This window comes from Haemaphysalis longicornis, unplaced genomic scaffold (assembly GCF_048455015.1).
Source record: "Haemaphysalis longicornis isolate Haplotype H1 unplaced genomic scaffold, Haemaphysalis longicornis Haplotype H1 scaffold_4, whole genome shotgun sequence".
Lineage (NCBI taxonomy): Eukaryota > Metazoa > Arthropoda > Arachnida > Ixodida > Ixodidae > Haemaphysalis > Haemaphysalis longicornis.
Window position 1 is genome coordinate 30,797,187 of NW_027526361.1, and position 23,050 is coordinate 30,820,236.

Sequence of the window (23,050 nt, forward strand, 5' to 3'; positions counted from 1 at the left end):
ACACCCAAACTAAGAATCTTGGCCGTTGACGTGTTCGGGGGGAAGACCTAGCGCACATTTGATTCCCTTTCTTATTATTATGTCCAACTTATTCTTCTCGGATTTTGTCAGCCTCATGTAGGGGGCTACGAAAAGGATCCTACTTATACCGAAGGCCTGAAACACCCTGAGGAGGTTGGGCTCCTTTATCCCCCATGCTTGTTTGAGATGCGTTTCATCATTCTGCAAACATGTGCAAGAATTCGTGGGTTGTCTGGTCAACTCAGAAAGTTACCTGAGTACAAGAAAATAATATACACAGCTTCATGAAATTTGGTCAGAGGCAGGAGACATAAAATACGGAGTTCCCCAGGGATCAGTCTCAGTCCGTTGCTCTTCCTTGCCTACATTTATGATAACGTCAATATTACCTTAACCCCGGATGTTGTTCTTTACGCGGCCGATATAAATGTTGTCTTCTCAGGTCCAGACCTTGCACTGCTAGAAGCGGAAGCTAATGGTTGGCTTAGTGAATTAAATGTATGGCTGAGTATTCATGATTCATGATTACTGCTACGAATAATAAGCCATCGCTGATAATGTCAAACTACAAATTAACCATTCCCAACTTATGTTCACACGTACTTGTCGGTTCCTTGAAGTTTGTTTAAAATCTGACCTAAACTAGTCGTGTCTGCTTGAAAATATTTAGATCAACCGGGTTGATCTACCAGCTCAGACAGATCGTATCAATGTGGTTGAAGAAACAATTGTATTTTCCCTTATTCATTCACACCTTGTATATTGCCATTTAGTATGGAGATAAGGTAATAAAACTGACTCAGATCAGCTCCAGTACCTCGATAAGAAAGTTTTGTTGTTCGTATGCCCGATATCCCAAATTGAAAGCTCAATTTTTCTAATTCTAAAACTCTACCCTTTGCAAAACAGTTTCTTTTAAGCAATTTTTCTTCATCAACAAATTAAGAATAACTTTGCACTCTTATTTGACAAATATTTAAAACTAGAGGTTGTATATAATTTACGTACTATCTACCTAGCTGGACATAGGCCCCGCACAGACTATGATAGCCGAACTGTACATAATCAAATTGTATCTCTCTGTAACAGCCATCCCTCTTTAGTTGATGAAGCCCATAACTCTAAAATTATCTGGTAGTACAAAAGGAAAATAAAACTGCTTGTGTTACATATACCCAGTCTTAACTGACTTTCTTTCGTGTTCAACATTGTATGTAATAACCAATTTATTGTGGTATGCATCACCTATGTTACCTGTTTATCTTCTATAAGTATACAACTGTAACAATCTATTGTTTAGACGTATGATTACTTTTCATAGTCTCATGTAATCAACATCTTATTTGTATACGGTACCAGGTGTGCTTCCTTGATCTGTCCTTATAATATAATCGAAGTGTTCATTCTACTGTTCTAGTGCAGAGTTTTTGCACTGTGCTGTTTTCTTTGATTGTATCCACTGCTTTCCGATCTGTACTCCCCGGAACGGAGTCCTCCCGCCGTCTCCCCACACAGGACGTACCCCTGCCAACTTGCACCAAATGGTCATTTTGAAAATGTTTAAAATCTCTACTCCTCCTCCTCCAAGTGCATTGACTTATGAGCATTCCGTCAGAACGCCGCAGTGCTTTCAGGCGTAGCTGTCTCGGGATAACACTGCGATTTCGGTTCGCACCGTCATCCGGGAACGAAAAGCGAGGTGAATGCGCACCCGCGTGCTACGTGACTGCGATTGTGACAGCCAACGTGCGTTCCACGTGCCAGAGTCCCTCTGCCCCAAAGCATGTTTGTGAAACGAGGCGCTACAATGTCTGGGTATGTTTTTCGGGTACTGAACGCTGTGATGCCTAAAAAGATTCCATCCCTGTCTTACTTGACGAATAGTGCAAGTGCACTTTGTTACTCTCAGAACATTACCCCACTAGGTGGCAGCACGAAGAAAGAGATTACGTGTAGAAATATCTGATTTTCTCTAAACCTGAAGCGCTCTTTGTCCTGGCAGATATTACTCTCTTTTACATCGCAGGCATGCACAGATATTCCGTCAATCCTTAGAGAGAGAAAAAAGAAGGAAGCTCACACTAACGCGTACCAATTGAAAGTAGCGAAGCTGTACGCAACCTTCACGACAGTCACGACGGCTTAACTCGATGATTACAGCCTATTTGCTTCTTCTTATTCGCTTTGTTGCTATAGAGGCGTCGAAGAAGCAAACCGAAGAAGCAGAACGACCGAACGGAACGCGCACGCTTAGACTAGGCGCCCGCAGGGGCAACGTGTACCCTATCACGTGGTCTGTGTCGTCCAGCAAGTAGCGTGATCTCTATCCACACAGTCACAGCCGAGTGAGTAAGCCGTTTGACTCTCGGGTACTAACTCACGGTCGTAGCCCGAGTGGGTCAAACGATTTCTAACTCCATTGATCTCCCATACGCAGGTTCGAATACTGCCTGCCGCGGTGCGTGCGTGCCGGCGTGCGTGCGTGACTGTGCGAGAGAGAGAGAGGGAGGAGAGAGAAGGAGAGTCCCGCTGCTGGGACCAGTTAATTCCCCCCGTGGTGATTAATACACTAAATTTACAAAGCGTTTAAGGATTCATGAAAGCTGTTTTCCGGGAACTTATACTCGAAGTTATAGGATTATTTATCATTCATTTAATGCTGGTTCAAAATCTTTTGAAACTAACAAAACGCTGTAGATATGCCGATCCTTAACTTGAGTTAGGGTTACAGAACTCCTTCTGAATTTACCAGTACGCCAGATTAAGCCCACCTCAACGTATCGAGTTCACTCCAAAAAGCAAAGCTTACGCGTTTTTAATGCGTAAGCATTCCAGCCGACTGCCCCTCTTCCCCCTCACCACCGAAATCTGTCCGTCCGTTCGTTTGTCCGCAACGCGGGACACGATGAGCTCCACGGGTATACAAGCTTCATTTAAGGTATTCAGTAAAAGGCCCAAAGGCTCAGTGATGATTGTATAAAGCCATTGATTAATGACCATGTGTAATAAATGCGGTCATTGCGCAATGGCCGTCAGAGTCATCGGCTGCATCAGCGCTCTAGAGTTGGCGTACGTGTCTATTATTCGGGCCGATCAGGAGCGATTTGTCTCAATCGCCCCATAATTACTTCCCTGGGAGGGGGAATGCAACATTAAACGCTTGCATTCCTGGCGATGACGTAGCGAATGTGGCTCGCCCGTACCGGATGGCATTTCGCGGAAGCCGCTTTGTTTACGTCGGCAGTCCTTGCCAGCCAACGAGCAAGCGAAACGGTCGGCGGCACGCCAGGGTCGTTCCAGATCGCCAGAGGGGCGCCGATTTTTTTTTTTTTTTTTTCTTGCAGCGACGTCTCCAGAGAAGGTACGCCCTGTACGAGGGTTGGGAGGTCTTGGGAGTTGTCCCCTCCGCACACCCCACGCATTGCGGCAAGAGCGACGGTCGGAGCGTCTCCTTGTCGGTCTCCGGGGAACGCACGGAATCTGGGTCGACGGGGAAGACAGCGGCCGACACGACGACGACGACTCCGCCTCGCATTCCGCACGTCACGTAACGGCACGGGGAGTGCACGGAGTGAGCCTGCGGGCCCTTCGACGACCAGCAATAGCGGCCGCAACATCATGTAACTGCTAACGATGCCGGCACGCATTCGTGTGCTTTGCTGCTCGCCACCGGAACTTAACAGTGGCACGCCAAAATAGCGCACCTTACGGCCGTCCCACTGAATGCGGCAGTATATGCAGAGCCACCCCTACAATTTCATGTCCGTCAGTACGTCAGTGTGGGGCCTGGAACTCCGCTCGCCTTCACATTCTATGCTTGCAGAGTTCAGAGGGAGGGACGAGGCCCACGGAAGAGGAGAAGGATGAATATGGTGACGAGTACCTTTCTACTTCCTCTAGCTCTCACTTACGCAGTACCCACTCCCCTCGAGCCCTTTTGTAATAGGTAGGTACATTGCAATGTTCACGGTAATGCCGTCGACTTGAGAATCACTCGGTGGTTGCCATGTGGAACACTTTCTTATAATCACGACAAACCTACCATTACACATAGAGGACAGCACAGCTTGAAATAAAACTTAGCTGTTTTCGTATTCCCGAATGTAAGTAGTCTTAAAGGGACCCTGCAACACTTTTTCCAACTTTTTTTGAAATCTTAAGTGCTTGCAGAACGCAGTCACCCAACACGCCCAGTACTTAGATTAGGGGGTAGCAGCGTACCTCAGCCAAAAAGTACTGCTCTATGCCCATCAGATAACTTGAAAACTCGCTCAAAAGATTTTTCTCTCTTTCCCAGCCTTGACGTTTTTCGACGGCCCGAATTACGTCACTAAGGCCATGTAGCGGCTATCGGCCGGTTTTCCTTCAGTTGCAGCAATGAACGCTTTTCGATAGCAACTTACAAAATAAAGCCACAAGAACGAAGCATAAGTGGAAGGCGTATCTGGTGCGACGAGCAAATCAGGCAGTGCCGCTCTGTGCTGGCGGTAACTATAGCTTTCGCAGTGGTTCCAGACGCGAAGGAAAGAGTGAAAGCGCTTATCGAAAGTGTTGCAGGATCTCTTTAAATGTCTCTGAACTTTTTTTTTAATTAGTTTAGCCTATACCCACGAACGCAGCTAGGGTGAACGTGACGTCGTTTAGGCTGTTCAGCTCGACGAGCGCGAAGCTGAGCATTGATGCCGGTCGAAGTAGTTGGCGCGTCCAGTCTCTAAAACTACTGCGAGACGATAAACACGTGGAGATAAGCCCGCGTCAGCCGGTACCTGGCTATGTAGATGCTAACCTCCTCCTTGATACTGCCGCTCTCTATCGGCACGTACAGCTCCCGCTGTTCTTAATGTTCACTGACCCAGCCGGGTTAGGTGTACTTAGATGCAGTGCTGGGTAGAGTGCCAGTGGTGACGTGAAGCAAAGTACCATACAACGCGTTTCAGACTCCCGCCGTCAGGAACACGCACCGACACTGATCGATGTCACCTAGCGACGCTTTTCCATGCTCGCAAGCAACAATCTTTCCTGCAGGTCTTCCGGCATTCTTTCGCTATGCGACCTTGATTTTCAGGTTTCCTAAACGACAGACATGATCTTACGAGGTAAAGAACTAAGCGCTCATGCGATTTAGATTTAGTCTCTTAGCACATAAATATTGACGCGTACAGCAAATGAGCGTTTAGGGGTGTTCGTAAGATTTACTTAGAAGAAGCTAATAGAAGCGGCGGAGAATAACGCTCTTGGCCGAGAAGCGCTGGAGCTGCCAGAGCAAGCCACTGATGATGATGCGTTCCGGGTAGCACTCGATCGTCGTCGTCGTCTTGGCTGCAATGTCTACAATTAAAAACTCATTCACATGCATGTCGATACGTGACAATATGCAGACGATATTCTCCTATGTGCAACGTGGAACGAAATCACACAATCAAAACATCGAGCTTTGAGGACCAGTGCAAGAGCTGGAAGGCTGAGAATAATTAGAAGCGAAGTGCAACTCATGGTCTGAAACAATCATTTCAAATGTGACGACGGGAAGGTGGACGGTGCGACAACCAAGGAGACGAAATGGTTCAGGTATAATGGCTCAGGAAATTACGAGAAATCTGACTTCGAGAAGGAAGGCTGCAACAGTATCTATGCAGGCGGGAAAGTCCAGAAAGAGTTCCTGTAATCAGTTGTCTCGAAAGCTCAGTGGCAAAACTACGGTCGCATCCACTACCCTGTACGCGAAAAAACGATCCCCCGAAGTATTCTAGCGTGAAAAGGACGGAAACCGTAGTAAAGCGTGCACTGCGGTGCATAGGTATACGGTATGCGAAAGAAAGGTTGAAATAGGAACGAAACCATCCGACAGAATGTGAAAGTCACAGAAGCTGAAATTAAAGCCTGAGAATGAAAATTAAACGTGGTTCGACCTAAAATGAGGAGGAGCAACAGTCATATCAACCAGGTATAGAAGTTGGGCGGCAAAGCGAAAAGGGCTTAAGGCCGGCACAAAGAAAAAAAATCAGGACATCACGAAGCAGTACCTCGGGGCCACGAGCCTCGGTCACTGATAGATCACTCTTGAGCGCACTTTTGAAAATGCAGCGACCTCGTATAAAGGAAAAGTGTATAGTTGCGTGGCTGAGAAAAGTCACTTAGTATTTTCGCATCTTAATTTTTCCGCGATCGATATATTCCGGGGCGAAAATGTCTGAAAGGCATTGCTTCACTGCTTTTAAACATTTAGCGCTTTAATTACTGCTGCACAAGATAGGCTCAAGGCCCTAGTGACCAAGGCAAAAGCAAGCCTCGTACGCGGTGGCGCCAAGTGAATTGTGTATGCGGCTGAAACATTTGAGTATATGAACAGCACGCACGTTCCATGGTCCAGTCATAAAAACATCACGCAGATGTGCCAAGTCCTTGGCCTCTCCGAGGAAGGTCGCATGCCCATCTTTACGACCCGGCAGAGTCCTTGAAAGTAAGCTTGTAATACGTTTAAGCGTCATCAGCCAAAGCTGCAAAGCTCGCCTACATGGTCGATCGTGTGAAAATATGGCAATTATAAGTAACGTCGTCTCAGAGCACGCCTACGTTTATAATGCTTCAACATATTGTGTATATTTTTGTTGCCATTTCGCGGTAGGGTCAAACTAAATTATTCGAAGGCGATTTAAAGTATTCAGTTTGCAAAACGCACATCGTTTAAGATCAGCAATGCATTGGAATTTTCAATGCACCTTGTTTATAATTAAGACAGATGAAACATGAGTAACTGGAGCACAATGAGACAAAAGATTTCGTCCTCTTAAGGCCTGGTTATATTTAGTTTTTCTATCCCTTGTGGATATCTGCATTCCTTAAAATGAATATGGTGACGTTATCATAGTTAGAGAAGTAGACCTGACGAGACTATAGTAGTCTGCGTACTACCAACATGTGTTTTAATCCTTGAAGTCACGCTACAACGTGGATAAGAAAACATGCCCGCTGTAAAAATGGCATATTACTAAACCAGGCACGTATGTGACAAATTGGAGTTAAAGACACACAATTGTGAATAACCCTATTGACATAAAAGTATTAGAATTAAAGGAGTATTTACAAGATCCGAGTCCTTTCTCGCTCAAAAATATCGAAGGAATGCTCACACAATAACTCCCGACATTTCTGAGGAAAACATCTGCATAAATTCAGAAAATCATCTACTAATACTCTTCTCTTCTTTTATACTGTTCGTCTAGAGTGTGAGTTCTTTACAGCTAAATATGGCTATGAGTAGCGAAAGAAGTTGGATTATTTTATTGCGTTTAAGTTTTCTTTTGTTTCATCTCGAGAGTGATGTAAGTATATACCATTATAGCGATGAAGTGACTTTACTTCGCCAATTAAGTCTTTTTTTCGAAGTTGCAAGACGTAGTGTAGAGTTGGTCCATTTAGGCTGTTTTTATACGTATTTTCAACATTATTTCGCAAACTTTTTTCATTGATTCCTCGGTTTTGGGGGAAGATGTTTAAGACGCACATTATTTTTTTAATTTTAACCAAGCATTTTGTGAAAGGTTCATTTTTTCATTTTTAGTTTTTCAAAACACTGTTCGACCAATTATCTCCATTTACGCTATTATAACGATTACAGGTGTTACTCTCGCCGATTCTGCATTTCTGTGGAAATGCAGGTCGTTACACGGTACTGGCTGTGGGGGTACTCGGCAAAGAATCTAACGCATTAAAATGCCACGGTGCTTCCTCCCTCCGCTTTTTAACAAGGCCAGCACCTGGAATGATGATGTGCCGTGCCGAGTGCGGCAGGTTTCCTTACTCGTATACGCCATAATTTTTGTCACTAGTAGCGTCTTTTTTTACGACAAATGTTCCTTCTCATTCAAATTTGTGCTTTTCGCGCTGCCCTTCTGACCCGCATAATGAACCAGACGCAGAGGTATTGTTGCAGCATTTAAAAGAATGTTCGACCTTGCCGATAATTTCGACTATTTCCATTAGTACTTTCAACTAGGCTGACGTGGCTCGTCACAAACCACGTACAACAAAACTGCAGACGAGCTGACCTAGCCCTATAAAAAGAGTGGAAAAGCCAGCATATACGCAAGACACCTGTTTCTATCTCTTACAAATCTTGTTAAACCAGAAAACTACCACGTAATAAGCGCTTAAAACAACTAAAATCAAAGCTACTGTTTCTCACAAATGCCTGCGTTACACAAACCGGCTCCGTGGCACACTTCGAATGTAAAGCTGCCTCGATCTGCAGGCTATCAATAAAGTTGCCTCTATCCATCCATCGGGTTTCGCTTTAAGATTTTTAAACGTCTCTCGTGCCCTTTTTGGCCTTGACGTAGACCATGCCGGTACAAGTCAAACTCGTAAATGTTGTCACCGAAAGAGTTGCCAGGTAAAATTCCCGAACGTGCAACCAGATCTCAAACTAGATAAAAGCATTTCAGGCCATCCGTCTGCCTTATCTATAGTGTAGTATCGCGATCCGCGACACAGTTAAGTGCATGACTAGTGTAAGCTCATTGGGATACCTTAATCTCACTTCCCTACGTGTGGTGCGTTTACTTTACCCAATCTCTTTTGATACGAACGGGTTTGTGTCAAACCCAGCGAACCTCTGTTGGTATAGCGCATCCGTAGGTTGTTCTTGCGGTTAGCACCATCCGAAAGTCTTATCTGCGGTTACGATTTTTTTTTTTCGTTTGTCGTGTCTTCTATTCGAAAGAACCAATAACGCTAAATTTCTGCATGAACTGAATGCATTCGGACTATGATTAGGTCCATACCAGCCATATTAGCATTTGTCTTTCTCCACGTTTATGGGCGTGGCTTCAGGTTAACCTTACCACACCTCTGCGATTGACGTTGGAGAGCGAAAAATGTTGTAGAGATCCCTCCAATATAGGCATATAGGAACTTTTAAGGACGCGTTCTCTTTCGGGCCTGGGTGTGCTATCACAATTATTCTACCGCTTTGTGATTGTCAATGGCCACTACAATCTCTCTCTCTCTCTCTCTCTCTCTCTCTCTCTCTCTCTCTCTCTCTCTCTCTCTCTCTCTCTCTCTCTCTCTCTCTCCACACACGCATGTGTGTGTGCGCGCGTTTGTTTGTTCAATTCACTGTGGCAATCAGGTATGCTTACATGTTTTGAAGGAGAAATCATCACGGGTTCCCCTTGCAGTACTTATCTAGGGCTTCTTTACCTCTGCATCGTGTTTACGTTTTCAAGCGAAGCTTGTATTGACTCACTTGGGGCGCGGAAGCTCACGATGGTGTTCCAGAAAACCAATCACCTCAATAAAAAACACTTCCCTTGGTCGGTTCCTCGCGTTATGAAACCGATGTTTATCGGACTGTGTCATTCGTGCACGGTATTCATATGCAAAGCGTTGAAAGTGATCCTTGAGCTGCTTCGTTGTCATGGGAGCCGCCATTGCTAGGCCGCACTGCACGCCGGGAGATGAGCGGCCAATTTCAAATGGGCGCGCTGCCGACTTACGTCTGTTTACCGCAGCGCCGTTGGCACAGACGCTGCCGTTGATTGGCTGCTCTGCATGCCGGGAGATGAGCGGCTAATTTGAAGGTTGCCGAGGTCCATATCGTTGGTTTGGGGTTTTGAGTTTTGGTTTGGTTTATGCGGACCGGTGCCAAGCTTCACGCGCACCCCTGTTCTCTTTAAGGGAGGGGTCGGTTTTCTTTCTTTGCTTTCTTTTCTTAGTCCTTCGACGCGAATTAGTTAGACAGGCAGACTGCTGCAGCACTTCACGTCACAGATTTCCCAGAATCAAAGTTCTCTGTGGCTGGGGTGCACCTGTTCTGTTGGGGTGCACCATCATGTTCACCTGTCACGCGGAATGACGTCAGGAATGTACTCACTAGGCTAACCGCCCTTGGAGACGTGCTGATGTTGCGTATGGTAGCACGGGCGCCTCCTACTTACTTCATTCCCTATACTAACTCCAATATACCCGATTTTCTTTCAAAACTGGCCATTTACTTAATCGAAACTAGTTGACATACACGATTCGGCACAAATATCAAGTTTTTATATATATATATATATATATATATATATATATATATATATATATATATATATATATATATATATATATATATATATATACTACGGCTACGGCCATTTGCTGTGCCGAGCAACAATGCTCATTTTTTGCACAATAAGGCACTATATGTCTCCCGGATCGCTAAGCTCGACTCATATGTGTTGTTTTGCCCGCTTTATTTGTGCACGAACGCTTTGAATTAGATGCTGGAAATCAGTACGTTAGATTGATTGATTGATTGATTGATTGATTGATTGATTGATTGATTGATTGATTGATTGATTGATTGATTGATTGATTGATTGATTGATTGATTGATTGATTGATTGATTGATTGTAGGGTTTAACGCATCGACGCAACACAGGCGATGAGGCCCGCCGTAGTGGAGCACTCTGGATTAATTTCGACCACCTGGGGATCTTTTAACGTGCGCCGAAATCTCGCACAAACGGGCGTTTTTGCTTTTCGTCTCCATCAGAAAAGCGGCCGCCGCGGCCGGGGAACGAACCCGCGTCCTCGTGCTCAGCAGCACAACGCCTTAGCCACCAGTACGTTAGACGCCAGGCTACGAGTGTAGCCGTTGATACGATGAATAATCGTGTACCACTCGGCGAGAGACACGCCTCATTGACACTCGACCCTTTGGCAGCCTGAGCGCAGCCGTGAGACGTGCCAAACGTCGCTTGCGTTCTGCCAACTGCTCGCTGCCAGCACTAACTTCCCTCTCCTCTATCGTTCACTCCGACTTCGGCAGTTTCGGCCTCTTGTTAAACGTTGCAATACCCAGCGCTTTCCGGAACGAAGCAGTGCATCAAGACCATAAGTCGGGCACTCCAGAAGTGAAACAAAACGAACCGAGCGGGCGACCGTGCGTGCGCAGAATGTCGCAAACAAAGCAAGGGAAGAGGGAGACGAGTGCGCGCAGCGCACGAGTAATTCGCAGAGCAAACTGCTTCCCAGAACGGCTAACAGGGCTCCACGAATGGAAGGCGTGCCGTGCGCAGCGCCTCTCTTCTCTGGGCGCGACGCCACCGCTGCTATTTGCGAAAGAAATCTCGTCCGGTCCCGCCATCAAACTGATGGGAAAAAAGCGCTCTTAGGAGCCCCCAAATCTGTAAAGAACGCTGCTAAGAGGCCGGGCAATTCCGCATGCTAATGATCTAATTGTCTTAAGAACGAGCGCGCAATTTTAACTCATTAGTCCCGTATTTCTTTTAACTCACTCCGGGGAGAGTGTAGTTCTTGGCGAAGCGCTCCGAAGTCGAGCGTCAGAATCGCACTTATCCCTATTTGCCTTTTCGATGTTGGCACCCGACAAACAGCGTTACGCCTGGGCGCGAGGGCAGGCGTATTGTGTGACACGTCGTGTACAGCCTTGTTTCCAGCCGTGCGTGTCTCCATTCCGACGACTATTTGCGCAACCGAAAGCTTTCGGTGCCCTCTATTCCATTAGAGACGTCGCCTGTGGTTGCGTGTAACTGGGGGTGTTATTAGGTTACTCGCTGCGTCGCCGACACGCTCGCGTTCTCTGCTTTACAGCAGGGCGCTCTTGCGGCATTTTACGGGAGGAAACATGGCAAACTTAACTTGCGTAACCGGCTCAGGTTTCGCATTACAAGGAGATCGATGACATGCTCTGTCAGACAGGGCGCCAGAGTGAGCGGCATTCGAGAAAATGGCTGTTGCACTCTGTTTTAGCCCGCCCCATTTCCGTCGCATTTCATTAAAGTGCCTTCCGCGGGGCCTACACAAATGTTGGCACTGAGCAAAATATAACTAAAATAGAAAGAACTCTAGAGCATTAAAACAAAACAATTAGCAGTGCCTTAACTCGGCTATGCCAGGATATACCTAGCGTGCGCTAAGGTTGAGCTGGTTATTCTTAGGTTTCCTGGTTGTCTAGGATTAGCTGATTTTCATCCATACTGCTGCTAAAGCGTTGTCCAATCCAACCCAATACAATTTAATCCAATCCAATCCAGTCCAATCGCGGCGGCGGCGGCTCCAGCGCGCCAGCTGTGCGCCGTGAGACATCACTGCTCCTCGCGCATGCGCAGCACGGCTCTCCAGGAGCCACGCGAAACTGCTCAACCTCGGCCAGTGTATAGCTCACGCTGCAAAATTGAGGCTGTCACAACTCCAGTTGAGCCCGAAGTTATCGACGCATTTTTTATTTAGTAATATAATAACGCTACGAATCATGGATCGGGTGGAAGTCTGAAATGAACCAGAGCTTGGTTCAGACATTAAATGATGTCCCGAACTGGCGGTATAGGGGATTGCTTCTCGGTGGGGTGGTCCGAAGCCACCTAGGCGTTCGCTGCTGCTGCTGCTTGCCCTTCCCTTCGACGCCGCTCCAGAAGAACGGCGTCCCGTTCTTGAGGCGTTTGGTAGAGTCTTGGTTCCCGCATGACGTTCCACTTTCGTTCGTGCACGGCAGCCCGAGCGTCACGCGTCTTGGCAGCATAACGGCGTCTTGGCAGCCTCAGCACGCTCATGGAACTGAGCCTGGGTGAGCAGCTTCTTAGGACGGGGTATTTTTGCGGTTATCAAGCTCCCAGAGAGACGTGTGGGGCAGATCTGTGTTGGTGAACTGAATTTACCTCGCGCAAGTAGAGCGGGAACCCCCCTCAGTTCACACCCAGCCTCACTCTGTCTCCTCCCTTCCTCCAGTCTCTCCCCCCCCCCCACCCCTTCCACTCTTCTCCACCACCTCCAGTTTGAGGGCCAAATTGCCTACTCCCTCCGGGGCAGGGTTCGAAAGCAACGGAGTCTGAACCCGGTGGTGGGAACTTCCGGATCCCTGCAACTCGGAGGCGTAGGATACGGGGATTCCGAGTCTAGTCAACAAAAGCAAACCGATAAACGCAATGAGCACCCAATCCCAAGAAAGACAAGCATGCGCGGTTCTTCCCGTTGGGTGTAATGACTCGTTGGATCTGGTGACGCGTTGGATCTAGTGACTCGGTTGGATCTCTTGACTCGTATCTTACGACTCGGGCATCACGTGACCTAGTGGATCTCCTGACTCGTTGGTTCTAGTGACCCATTGGATCTAGTGACTCGGTTGGATCTCTTGGCTCGTTGGATCTTCTGACTCGGGCATCACGTGGCCTAGTGGATCTCCTGACTCGTTGGATCTAATCACCCGTTGGATCTAGTGACCATAAGCGGGACACGCGATATTAACAGCGGAGCTGTTTAAGCTTAAGTTCCTTCCGTGCCGGGCGTCACTCAAAACTCGCCGCAGTAAATTTATGCTAGGCCAAGAAGTGTGAGGGAAAGTGGCGAGGAGGCAAGGAGCCGACGAGCACGTGTGGGGATTGTGCGTCTCGGGGGGAAAACAAACGCTTCCCGTGATCGGAACCGAACCTGGGTCACTTGCGTCATAAAAGCGGCGTACATCCGATTAAAAAATCGTCGCACCCCGGGCGCGCAGCATTTCCTTTGGGTTCGTAGCGCGGGCGTTGGCTATGGGGTTTGGCTGAATTGAAGTGGACAGATGTTCAGGTGGCGAGATGCGCGTCGGGGATTGGCTGCGCCTAGTGATAAAGTAAGCGCTGACGTGCAGGTGCTCTCTTAGTTGGGAGGTACGGGGTGCGTTTGGCGGAATCAGTGTCCGATCTGCCGATAAAATGGGCCGGCGTAAGAAAAGTCAAGCTAAAGCTAGTGGAGACCACAAGTTCCATCAGTCTTCGCAACTCAACTGCGAAGGAGTCCGAGTTTTTTCCAAAACAAATAACTAGTTGGGCGTCTTATCTGTGTTTTGTTGATTCTCCTTCTTTTCCTTGGTCGAAGATATGCGCTCTTTACTCAGACGCATGGTAGCCCGATTAGGTGCGTATTCGTCGTTTATACGTAAGAGCCAGCTGTGTGCCTCGCGGAGGCAGCGGCGTTGAACAGCGCAAGACTTAAATCTTGGCCTACCAAGGGGCACGTAATGGCATCGGCAACTGTGCCGGCAACACCATTATACCCGCCCAATGGCCGCAATTCTGTTTAAAATATTGCAGTTACATTTTCAGCCAAACGATCGCTTTTCGGACGCATACCAGCACCAGATGTCAGAATATTTGATTTCGTAAAATGAAACATCATTTAATTTAATCTGTTTGGCAAGTTCTAAGCACTTGTCAACTTGTGTTGTCGCCGCGATGCCGTCCATTGCGGCATCCCGAAATGTGCAAGGGAAAAAATAAAGAAGCGCTGGCCGAACACAGTAGTTCTGGAAGTGACCCAGCTTATCGTAACGACGTTCCCAATAACTGTGAAATCAGAGTAATTATACACCTTCGGGCAACTAAACACGTATTCTAAAATAGAAAACAACATAAACGAACCAAATGTTAGACAATTACACAGCCATTTTTTGCCAGTTTACCTTTTGAACGTTCGAAAGTCAGTTTACTGGTCTACGTATGTTTCTATTATTTGTTCCGTCATTTCTTTTTTGCGAGCGTGAGTATGCTAGTTCTGTGTTTACTAAATACCGCAATTTAGATTTTCGCAGCCCTCGCCACGCACTTTCTATATAATCAAGCGTAAAGTCCTGATGAAGCCTGGGCCTTATTTAGCCATTAATACCGTGGTTAGAGGCGCTAAAAAATCGCCAGCGTTCATTCGGCAACGGAAAGCATTAGCGCAAATTATTTTACCTTTATTCATATTATTACTTTGTTTTTATTCCTGACTTCCTGCAAATCGAGCGAAGCAAAACAGAAAGTCGACAATGACAAAACAGAAGGGAGGATTCTAAGCAAAGGCTCTCGATAATTACTTCTGGCGAACTCGCTCAAGGAGAAAATTGAAACAGTTTCACTATGAAGAGCCCCGGAGTAATATCGGTGGCTCGAAAATGGGACCCCCGCAAACGCGCTTGCTGACTCCTCTGGGCGACGACGCCCGGGGCCCTTGATGAGTTGGCGGCACTGGCGAAGAAGCGATATATACGTGAATTGAGCGCCCCTAGCTCCCAACCTGGAAGCCAGAACAAAAGGTTGGCCAGCCTCGCTCCGAAAAGCGACTCCGAATAGCTTGCCATTCTATGCGGAGAACTCTCTTCCCGGCAACAGTTATCAAGGTCTCGCACGAAACCGAAAAGTGAGTAAATGCAAAGCCTTCTCTTTCCGGTTGGCATAACCTTTTCCTGTATTTAGCCACTCTCTTGATCACAGGTTGCGGGTGAACTGTCCGTGCCATTTGTGCACAACAACATGTAACTTAATGACGAATGAAACACTAAGGGTGCGTTCCAATCCACCCTTTAGACAGCTTCGTTGCCGTCTTCGCGGACAGTACGCCATGTTAAGCCCCGTTCAAATTCGAACGAAGCAGTCAACGAAGACTGCTTCGAGGAGACAGCACCGAAGTCAGCAACGATGCAGGCTACCTTCCTGTCTAAACTGAAAAACGACGCCAGCGTTACTTTTTCGCGTAATAATATTTTTTACAAACTAAGTTGTTCTTTTATTGAAGTATTTAGTATAATTTACTTGATAAGGATGATTTTGTTTTATTTTTATATCACGTAATGTTTGTAATAATAACGGTAATACTATTTACGAAACCTGCGGCTCGCGTTTCTCAACATGTCTGCTACGAGGCTGTTGTCTGCGCTGGTGTTGCGTTTGGCATAGGCGTTTGGGACCGCGTCGCCGTTCCAATTTTATTCCTTTAGACGTCTAGTTAGACTGCTTCGTAGGCTGTCTACCAAGCTGTCCGCGAATCGGAACGCAGCATAAGAATTAAGGGGGTCTCACCTGCTAACCTTCCCATGAGACTTACTGCTTCATGAGCCACGGACTTAAAAACATCGTGCACTACAAATGCATATCGACGTTCACAACGGCTTAGTTTGTTTATGTTATCGATATGTCACTTCCCTACTGAAATAAAAAAATTAAAACTCTTGCTTGCTAGACAGCTAACGCCATCTATTAAAAACTGGGTAAACCAAAATGTGTTTTTGTTTGCTTTTTTATCCCACTAAAGGACTCATATATCTCTGAAAGAAGTAAACTAGGCCGTTAGGAACATTTTCACGTATTCTTAAACTTTTTTTGTTAGTACACGAGCCCCATAGGGATGTGATCAGGTGAGTCCCTTAATGCCTTCAAAGTCCGCCAGCATGAGTGAGAGAGTGTGGGTCTAAGTATTCCGGGTGTCGCTTTGAAGTAATCATACTGTTGAGGATGAAGTTCTGCTGGCAGCGTTGCGTTTGCAAGAACTCCCTCCCTCCCTCCCTACCTCACTCACCCACTCACTCACACACATTCACGCACACACACACACGCGTAAATGCGCTAAGGCACGCACGCACTCACGCATTTGCACGCGCACATGCACCAACACTGGTGCCGCCCACGTTCAGAAAAAAACACGTAGCATAATATTCCTCTTTTTCTCCTTTCGCATTGCTGCAATCATGTTTCTTGTGATTATAATTCGAAATTGGGAGATGCGGAGGTAGATCTTTCCCCGCTCCTTTTCCTTACCTCAGCGACCCAACACGCCAGCTTGCATGTTCGAAAAAGTGCGAGTACACGGGGTTGTTTTCTTCTTGCGTAGGCATTTGCACGTTTATTTGCGACGGAGCTTGAAAGTGTTGACAGCACCTGGCGTATGCTTCTCTGTGAAGCGCGCCAATTACATCTTGTGCATACTGGTCGCCCCTTGAGTGAGGGGGGGGGGGGGGGGGGGTAGTAGGCCTAAACCCACATAGGTATATGCGCGCTACCAGAACATATTGACTAAGCCTCACTGGCCGACGTTAGGGAAGTTAACAAGCATATAATCCTCAAATGTTAGCAAAAACTATCCAGGATGCGTTCTAACTCTGGGCAGGAAAAGTAGATTTGAAGGCTTTTTCCTTCTAACCCTGGATAATCACGGACAAACTGATAGTCTCAGAAAAAATATGGAGCAAGCCAAAGAGCTCGCTAAATCTAGATCACGCCTAATATAAACAGGAAGAGGAGCACACGCGCTTTCGTGCAGGCCTGAGTGCAAAGCCGATTAAAAGCCCCGTGGGCCGGTTTTTTTTTTTTTTTTTTTTTTTAGCAGTCAGAATCAACCCCTCTTCGTGGCGGTGGTTTGGCCAGTGGAGCTGCATACCGAAAGCGCAATCCCGTCGCTTTCTCGTACTTTCTCGCTTTCGGGAAAGAGTTATTCCCGTGCCCATTTGCGGAGTGTGGCCTCTCCAAGACCAGCGTGATCGATGCTGAACCTAAGCGGCCGAAACAAATGGTTCTGTACGAAGCCCTCAAAATCAATCGTGCGACGTAGACCAGAAAAAATGACCGCGTTAACGTCCCGCTTCTGTTCTTGGCATCCAACAATGCCCGGCTTGCTTGTCTGGAATTTTATGTCGAGAAATCTCTTTGTAACACTCAAAGTTCGTTCAATAAGATGAAAATGGTAGTGTCTTTTTCATTTCCATTTTCCGTTCGCCATCAAAATGGATTTGTCAGAGGAATATCCCTTGAAGGAAATCACAACTGACAGCCTTGTGAAATAGGGATATAACAGATGCGCAGTCGGTGCTATCGTTCGGCTTGTAATAACGGCAGGCACTATGACTAAAAAAAGAGAGAACGTGACCCCACAAGGAAATGAATAACGCTGAACAAACTCTTACTAGTTCTTTCTTTATTCAGCTACATATTACACAGGGATTTAATCGGTCAGACGATGCTGCTGGAAAATCTAAAGCGCCGCTGTACGAGGTCACGCCTTCAAAGCTAAAGGTCATACGGGAAATTTATCTTCCAAAAACAGGGCGTGGCGCACACAATATTCCTCGTAGTCTTGCGTTACCTAACGAAATTCCGCTCAAGAACGTGTCCTTCTCTGGAAAAATGCCTTCGGCGCCAGTGTGTCAGGGTTATCGGCCGGTCTCACCATTACAGCCAGCGTCGACCGTTGCCGATTACCGTATGTCGAACTGAACGCTTAGCCGCAAAATACCATTCCATTCTTTCTCTTTCGTCTCACGGAGGTAAGTAGACAGATGGCACCGCGGTCATCGTCTTCTTCACAATAATCATCATCATCAGCATGCTAGTTGTGTTGCCTGCAGGATGAAGGCCTCTCCCAAAGATCTCCAACCGCGTCTATCGCGCGCAAGCAGAGTCAATTCCTTGCCCTCGAAAGATGACGTCATTATCATCAGCCTCTCTACGCCCACTGAAGGGCAAAAGCCTCTCCCATGGATCTCCATTTATCCCGGTCCTGTGCTAACTGCGACCAATTTATCCTCTCAAACTTCTTGATCTCATCTGCCCATCTAACTTTCTGCCAACCCCTGCAACGTTTGCCTTCTCTAAGGATCCACTACTCTGTTACCCTTAATGACCAACGGTTATCTTGCCTTCGCATTGCATGCCCTGCCCACGTCCATTTTTTTTCTTAATCTCTACTAATATGTCCTTACACGTGTTTGTTCCCTGACCCACTCCGCTCTCTTCTTGTCCCTTTATGTTACACCTATCATCTTCCGTTCCATTGCTCGCCGAGTTATCCCCAATTTAAGTTGAACCCTCTTAGTGAGCCTTCCAGTTTCTGCCCCGTAGGTGAGCACCGGTAAGATGCAGCTGTCATACACTTCCTCCTTAGGGGACAATGGTAGGCTGCCATTCATTATGTGAGAATGCCTGCCGTATGCACTCCACCCCATTCTTATCCTTCGAATTACCTCTGTCTCTTGGTTGGGATCCTAGGTCACTACTTGACCTAAGTAGATATATTCGCTCACCTCTTCTACTGCCTCACCACCTATCTGAAACCGCTGTGCTTCCCCGAAATTCTTAAGCATTACTTTAGTTTTCTGCATATTAACTTTCAGGCCCACGATTCTACTCTGCTTGTCCAGTGCGGTAATCATGCTTTGCAATTCGTCCCCCGAGTTACTTAATAAACACAAAAATAAACTTGCACAACCGAGCACAAAAATAAACTTGTGGCTAATCACCTCCCGCGAGCTGGCGCAACCACTCAAAAATGAGGAATGCTGGTTGCTGCAAGACGCCTCTGAAAGGCGGCTGAAGCCATTAAACATCCATTCGGGTCCGCCACCGGACAAGTCACATTCATGTAAGCGAGATTCAGGTGATAGCAGAAAGTACGACGGCGTGCAAGCGCGCCAACCAGGACCCGTTATAAAAGCGTGGGCTTAGTGAGGACGTGTAAAAAAAGCAGAAGAGGCAAAAAATAACTTTGTCTTTTTCTGTCACGCAGCCAATGTAGGGAAGAAAAAAAAACGGATGAATATGCTGGGCGGTGTCACCATATCTACGGCGTCGGAGATGCGCGGGTTGCAAACAGGTAGGGCTGGTTATGAGTAACCTTGGCGTTGTGGACAGCCGATCGTCTTCCCCGCCGTTTTTTCGTGTTTCTTCTTTCCTTTTAATGCGACGCGCTGTAACGGTATCCTTTCACGCTGAACCCACTGGAGCTGCCGCATCATTCAAGGACGAAACGCCAGCGCTCTTCGCCACTTCCCGGAGCTCTTCGGAGGCGTAGCGAACGAGTCGAGACGCCAGCGGCCGAAAAAGGGCAATGCGTCTTCTTCAGAAGATGCGACGAGGGTAGTTTATGCACGCCTCGGCGGAATTATTTTTTCGTCAAACAAAAAAAGTTCAACGAAAAAAATTCTAAAAATTACACCCAAGGCCGGATGCGCCGAGAAAGCAGGTAACGCACTGAAAACTGACCTACTAATCCGAATGGCTAGCACTCGGAACATCAAAGTGGTGTCCTGAAAACGCCCTCTGCAATAGACCCACAAGGATATATCTGATAATAATCTAATCCTTGTACTATTTTCTTGTCAAGTTGCTCATCATTACAGCACAAAAACCGAAATAGAATGCGCAGGATATAGGCAAGGATATGAGCTTTCTGCGAGTTGAATAAACACGTTGAAGTTATTTTTTCTCCTCCGAAACTTACGAATACCTTTCCTGACGAATTCCTGAGTCCGAAGGGGTTTTTTTTTTTATTATTATCCATGCGTCCATTTCCTAAACTAGCCCGGCCAGTGATCATGACAGCAAATGTATCGGGGGTCAAAGTTTCGAGGCGTTGATTATTGAAACAGTACTGTGTACTTACCTGATCTATGTTAAAGGGGCGTGTGCAGTGCGACCTCATCCTTCTGATAACAAATTTGTTTTGGCTTTTAGCTTTAGCCTTCTTCTTATGTCGCTTTTTTTTTTTCACTTTTAAAACGAAGCTTTCATAGTGAGACCGATAACGTCCTGTCAAAAAACTAATTCATTTCCCCATAGACCGGTTGGTCGATTGAAAAGCTCTGATAAGATATCTGCACAAACGGCGCGTGCGTGAAACCGGGCTGCCATTGTGTCAGAAGGGTTACTTGAAAATTACGAAATCGGAATAGTTCTGGATAAGACAATTACACGCATCGATTAAAAAAAAGGAGTACTATAGTATACCTTTACCTCATAAACCAGGTATCGGTATACATTTAGATAGTTCGTAGAGGTGTTTAGTTTGTGCGCGAAAAATCGTCTGATAGGTTCGTTCTTCATTTGCGATTTGGGTCTTTGAAAGTTTGATGAACGATTGGGCGCACTTTTAGCGAAGGTCTTGACGCACGTTCCACGCACTTTTGATGTGAGAAAGTTCTGGCGCTTCTCTCAACTTCCTTTAGGAATGGATAGTACAGATTTTCTAATGCTTCCCCTTACGCAGGAATGCAATGCAAAATTGAAACACAAATATTGAATACAGTAGAGCTTAATTCTAAATTCATTTTCAAAGGTTAGCGTAATTTCACGGAGTAAAGCATCGATAATTTTCTAGTTGCTATAATTTCAGTTAAATTACGTGCGGAGCTATGCACTCACCTGTATGACGTTTTCGTACACTGCGACAGGTGTTAGATGTAACTGACAAAATCTGCAGATATTATTTTGGTCCGCCGACCATTATTTTTGGACTGCACGCACCACAACACCTAAACATACGAAACGACATGTCCATTTCCTCGCTTTGTGCCAATCAGCTACCTCAGCCGCCCCGGGCATTGTTCCCGGCCGGGCGCTTTTCAAGGAAAGAAACCAGCACACGAAGAAGTGAGACAATTCCCGCCCTCTCCGGGCGCGTTGAGCGGGACCCTCTTTTCGGCAACTGCGCATTCCGAGTTTTCCGACGAAATCAACTCGGTCAAGCCAGTGTCCCAGCACAATGCGCTGAAACCCGTGTTTGAGGAGTGACATCATCTCGGAAGCGCCGCAAAACTAGAGCAGTCGGTGGACCCCCTGCAGAGTGAAGCCCTCGGAAAAAAATCCAGACGGCACCAAAGCAAATAAAAAAAGGGACACGCCGGCGACACAGATTCGAACCTCCTCAGCGGGCGGCGCCTCACGCATGCGAGGGAGAGGGTCACCATATGGTCCGGCCGCGGACAATTTGTGTCCACGTGCCCGTGTTCACGTTTCGAGCGGGCGGCGACGGTACGATGAGCACATTGGTCGCGGCCAGCAGCGGCTACCACTCACCGGTGTGCAGAGTGACGACCAGGGCGAACAGGGTTATCCAGACATTCATCCTGAGGTTGGCACAGCGACGGGCACAAAACGCAGCCCTGGTAAGGACCCCCCCTTTTGCCGACTGACGGCGGATTGCTGCTGGCCGGCCGAACAACACGCTGGCAGGCTTACAGGTGGTTCGGCCGGATCGGAGTTGCTGCTGCCAAGTCGCAGAGCATCGCCACTCTCATTCCCTCCCTCTACGCACGCACGCACGCACACACACGGGCTCTCCTCGCAGATGCGGCGGCGGCGAGAGTGGCGAGAGAGAAGCCGCGACTTGCGTCCAGGAAAGCTGCGCGGAACCACCAGGACGACGACGGCACCCGCGTCGTTCGCTTTCGCCCGGGCGTGCAGTTACTGTGTCCCCTCTGGGATGACTCCCATGGGCCAGACAGGAGCGGTGCGCGCATGCGCGCCCTGACGAATGTGACCCATTTCCGCGGGACCGGCAAAAAGAAAGGCCCCCACCGTTCGTCTGTCCGCTCGCAACGGAGGAAAAGAAACTCGTCGGGGGCAGCGACGCTGGATCGGGGGCCTTAGCGGCAACACGTAAGCGGCGCCGATGCAGTTCGTTTGCCTGCTGCTGCCGCTCTTGCCGCGCTTCTTCCAGCGGAACGACGCGACACCAGCGCTAAGCTATGTCCTTACTCGCAGGTGGGCCGCCCGGCTGTGCCGTCTTCGCTGCGATGTTCTATCGCAGGTGCTGCATCGCCCATTTCAACCAGACGTCAGAAATCTGTCCCGGAGCGACTATAGAAAGCGGAGTAACAAGATTCCCGCTTCATGCGGCCTTCGGCAGGAGGGAGAGATGATGGTACAGTTCAGAAGACATAGTTTCTTGAAACGCGCCGCAAACCTTCAGTGTGCTAGCACTGTTAAGGCGGTTAACTGGACATCATTGCTGCTTGATCTCTAGTACAGAACCTGTGTAACAAGAAGTGCTGTTTGCAAGCCGAGGACTTCCTTAATCGAGAGTTTGTAGTCCGGAGGCAGGCACCCTGTTCGAAAAATCCTTGCATTTTGTCTCCTGAGATACCAGCTGGCCTCACTGCCGAAAGGTGGGAACAGGTTATAGGAAAGCCAGGTTTTCTCGGTGTCTTCAGTGTCATGTGCATTCGCGTTGCACCATTCCATGAAAATCGCTGTCTACATGTGCTACATGGACTACCTGTGAACGTCGATCGTAGTCGGTCCTATATATACAACAGACTACAATCTCAGAGGTAAATAGTGGACAGCGCTTGCAGTAAGTTTGTAGGCTCACCATTTCGTAAAAATCTTGTTTGCCTATCTTTCCCTCTCAAGTGCGGAAGTTGCGATAGGATATGCATTCACATCTACGCGACTTATGTTTAGATTCTACGGGCACAATTCAAAACACTTCGGCTTAAGTTCCCCGTACCCTTGGCCG

At 47.4% G+C, this 23,050-nt stretch overlaps 1 protein-coding gene across 1 annotated transcript in view; it reads right to left on the reverse strand.

Moving 5' to 3' along the window:
• LOC144178446 (uncharacterized) overlaps positions 1–21,965 on the reverse strand; it is an 83,922-nt gene extending 61,957 nt beyond the window's left edge. Inside the window, exon 1 of the mRNA XM_077706306.1 lies at positions 21,607–21,965. Coding sequence (XP_077562432.1) covers positions 21,607–21,655 — 49 coding nt within the window. The 5' untranslated portion in view covers positions 21,656–21,965. The remainder of the gene's footprint in view (positions 1–21,606) is intronic.
• Between the last annotated feature and the right edge of the window lie 1,085 nt (positions 21,966–23,050).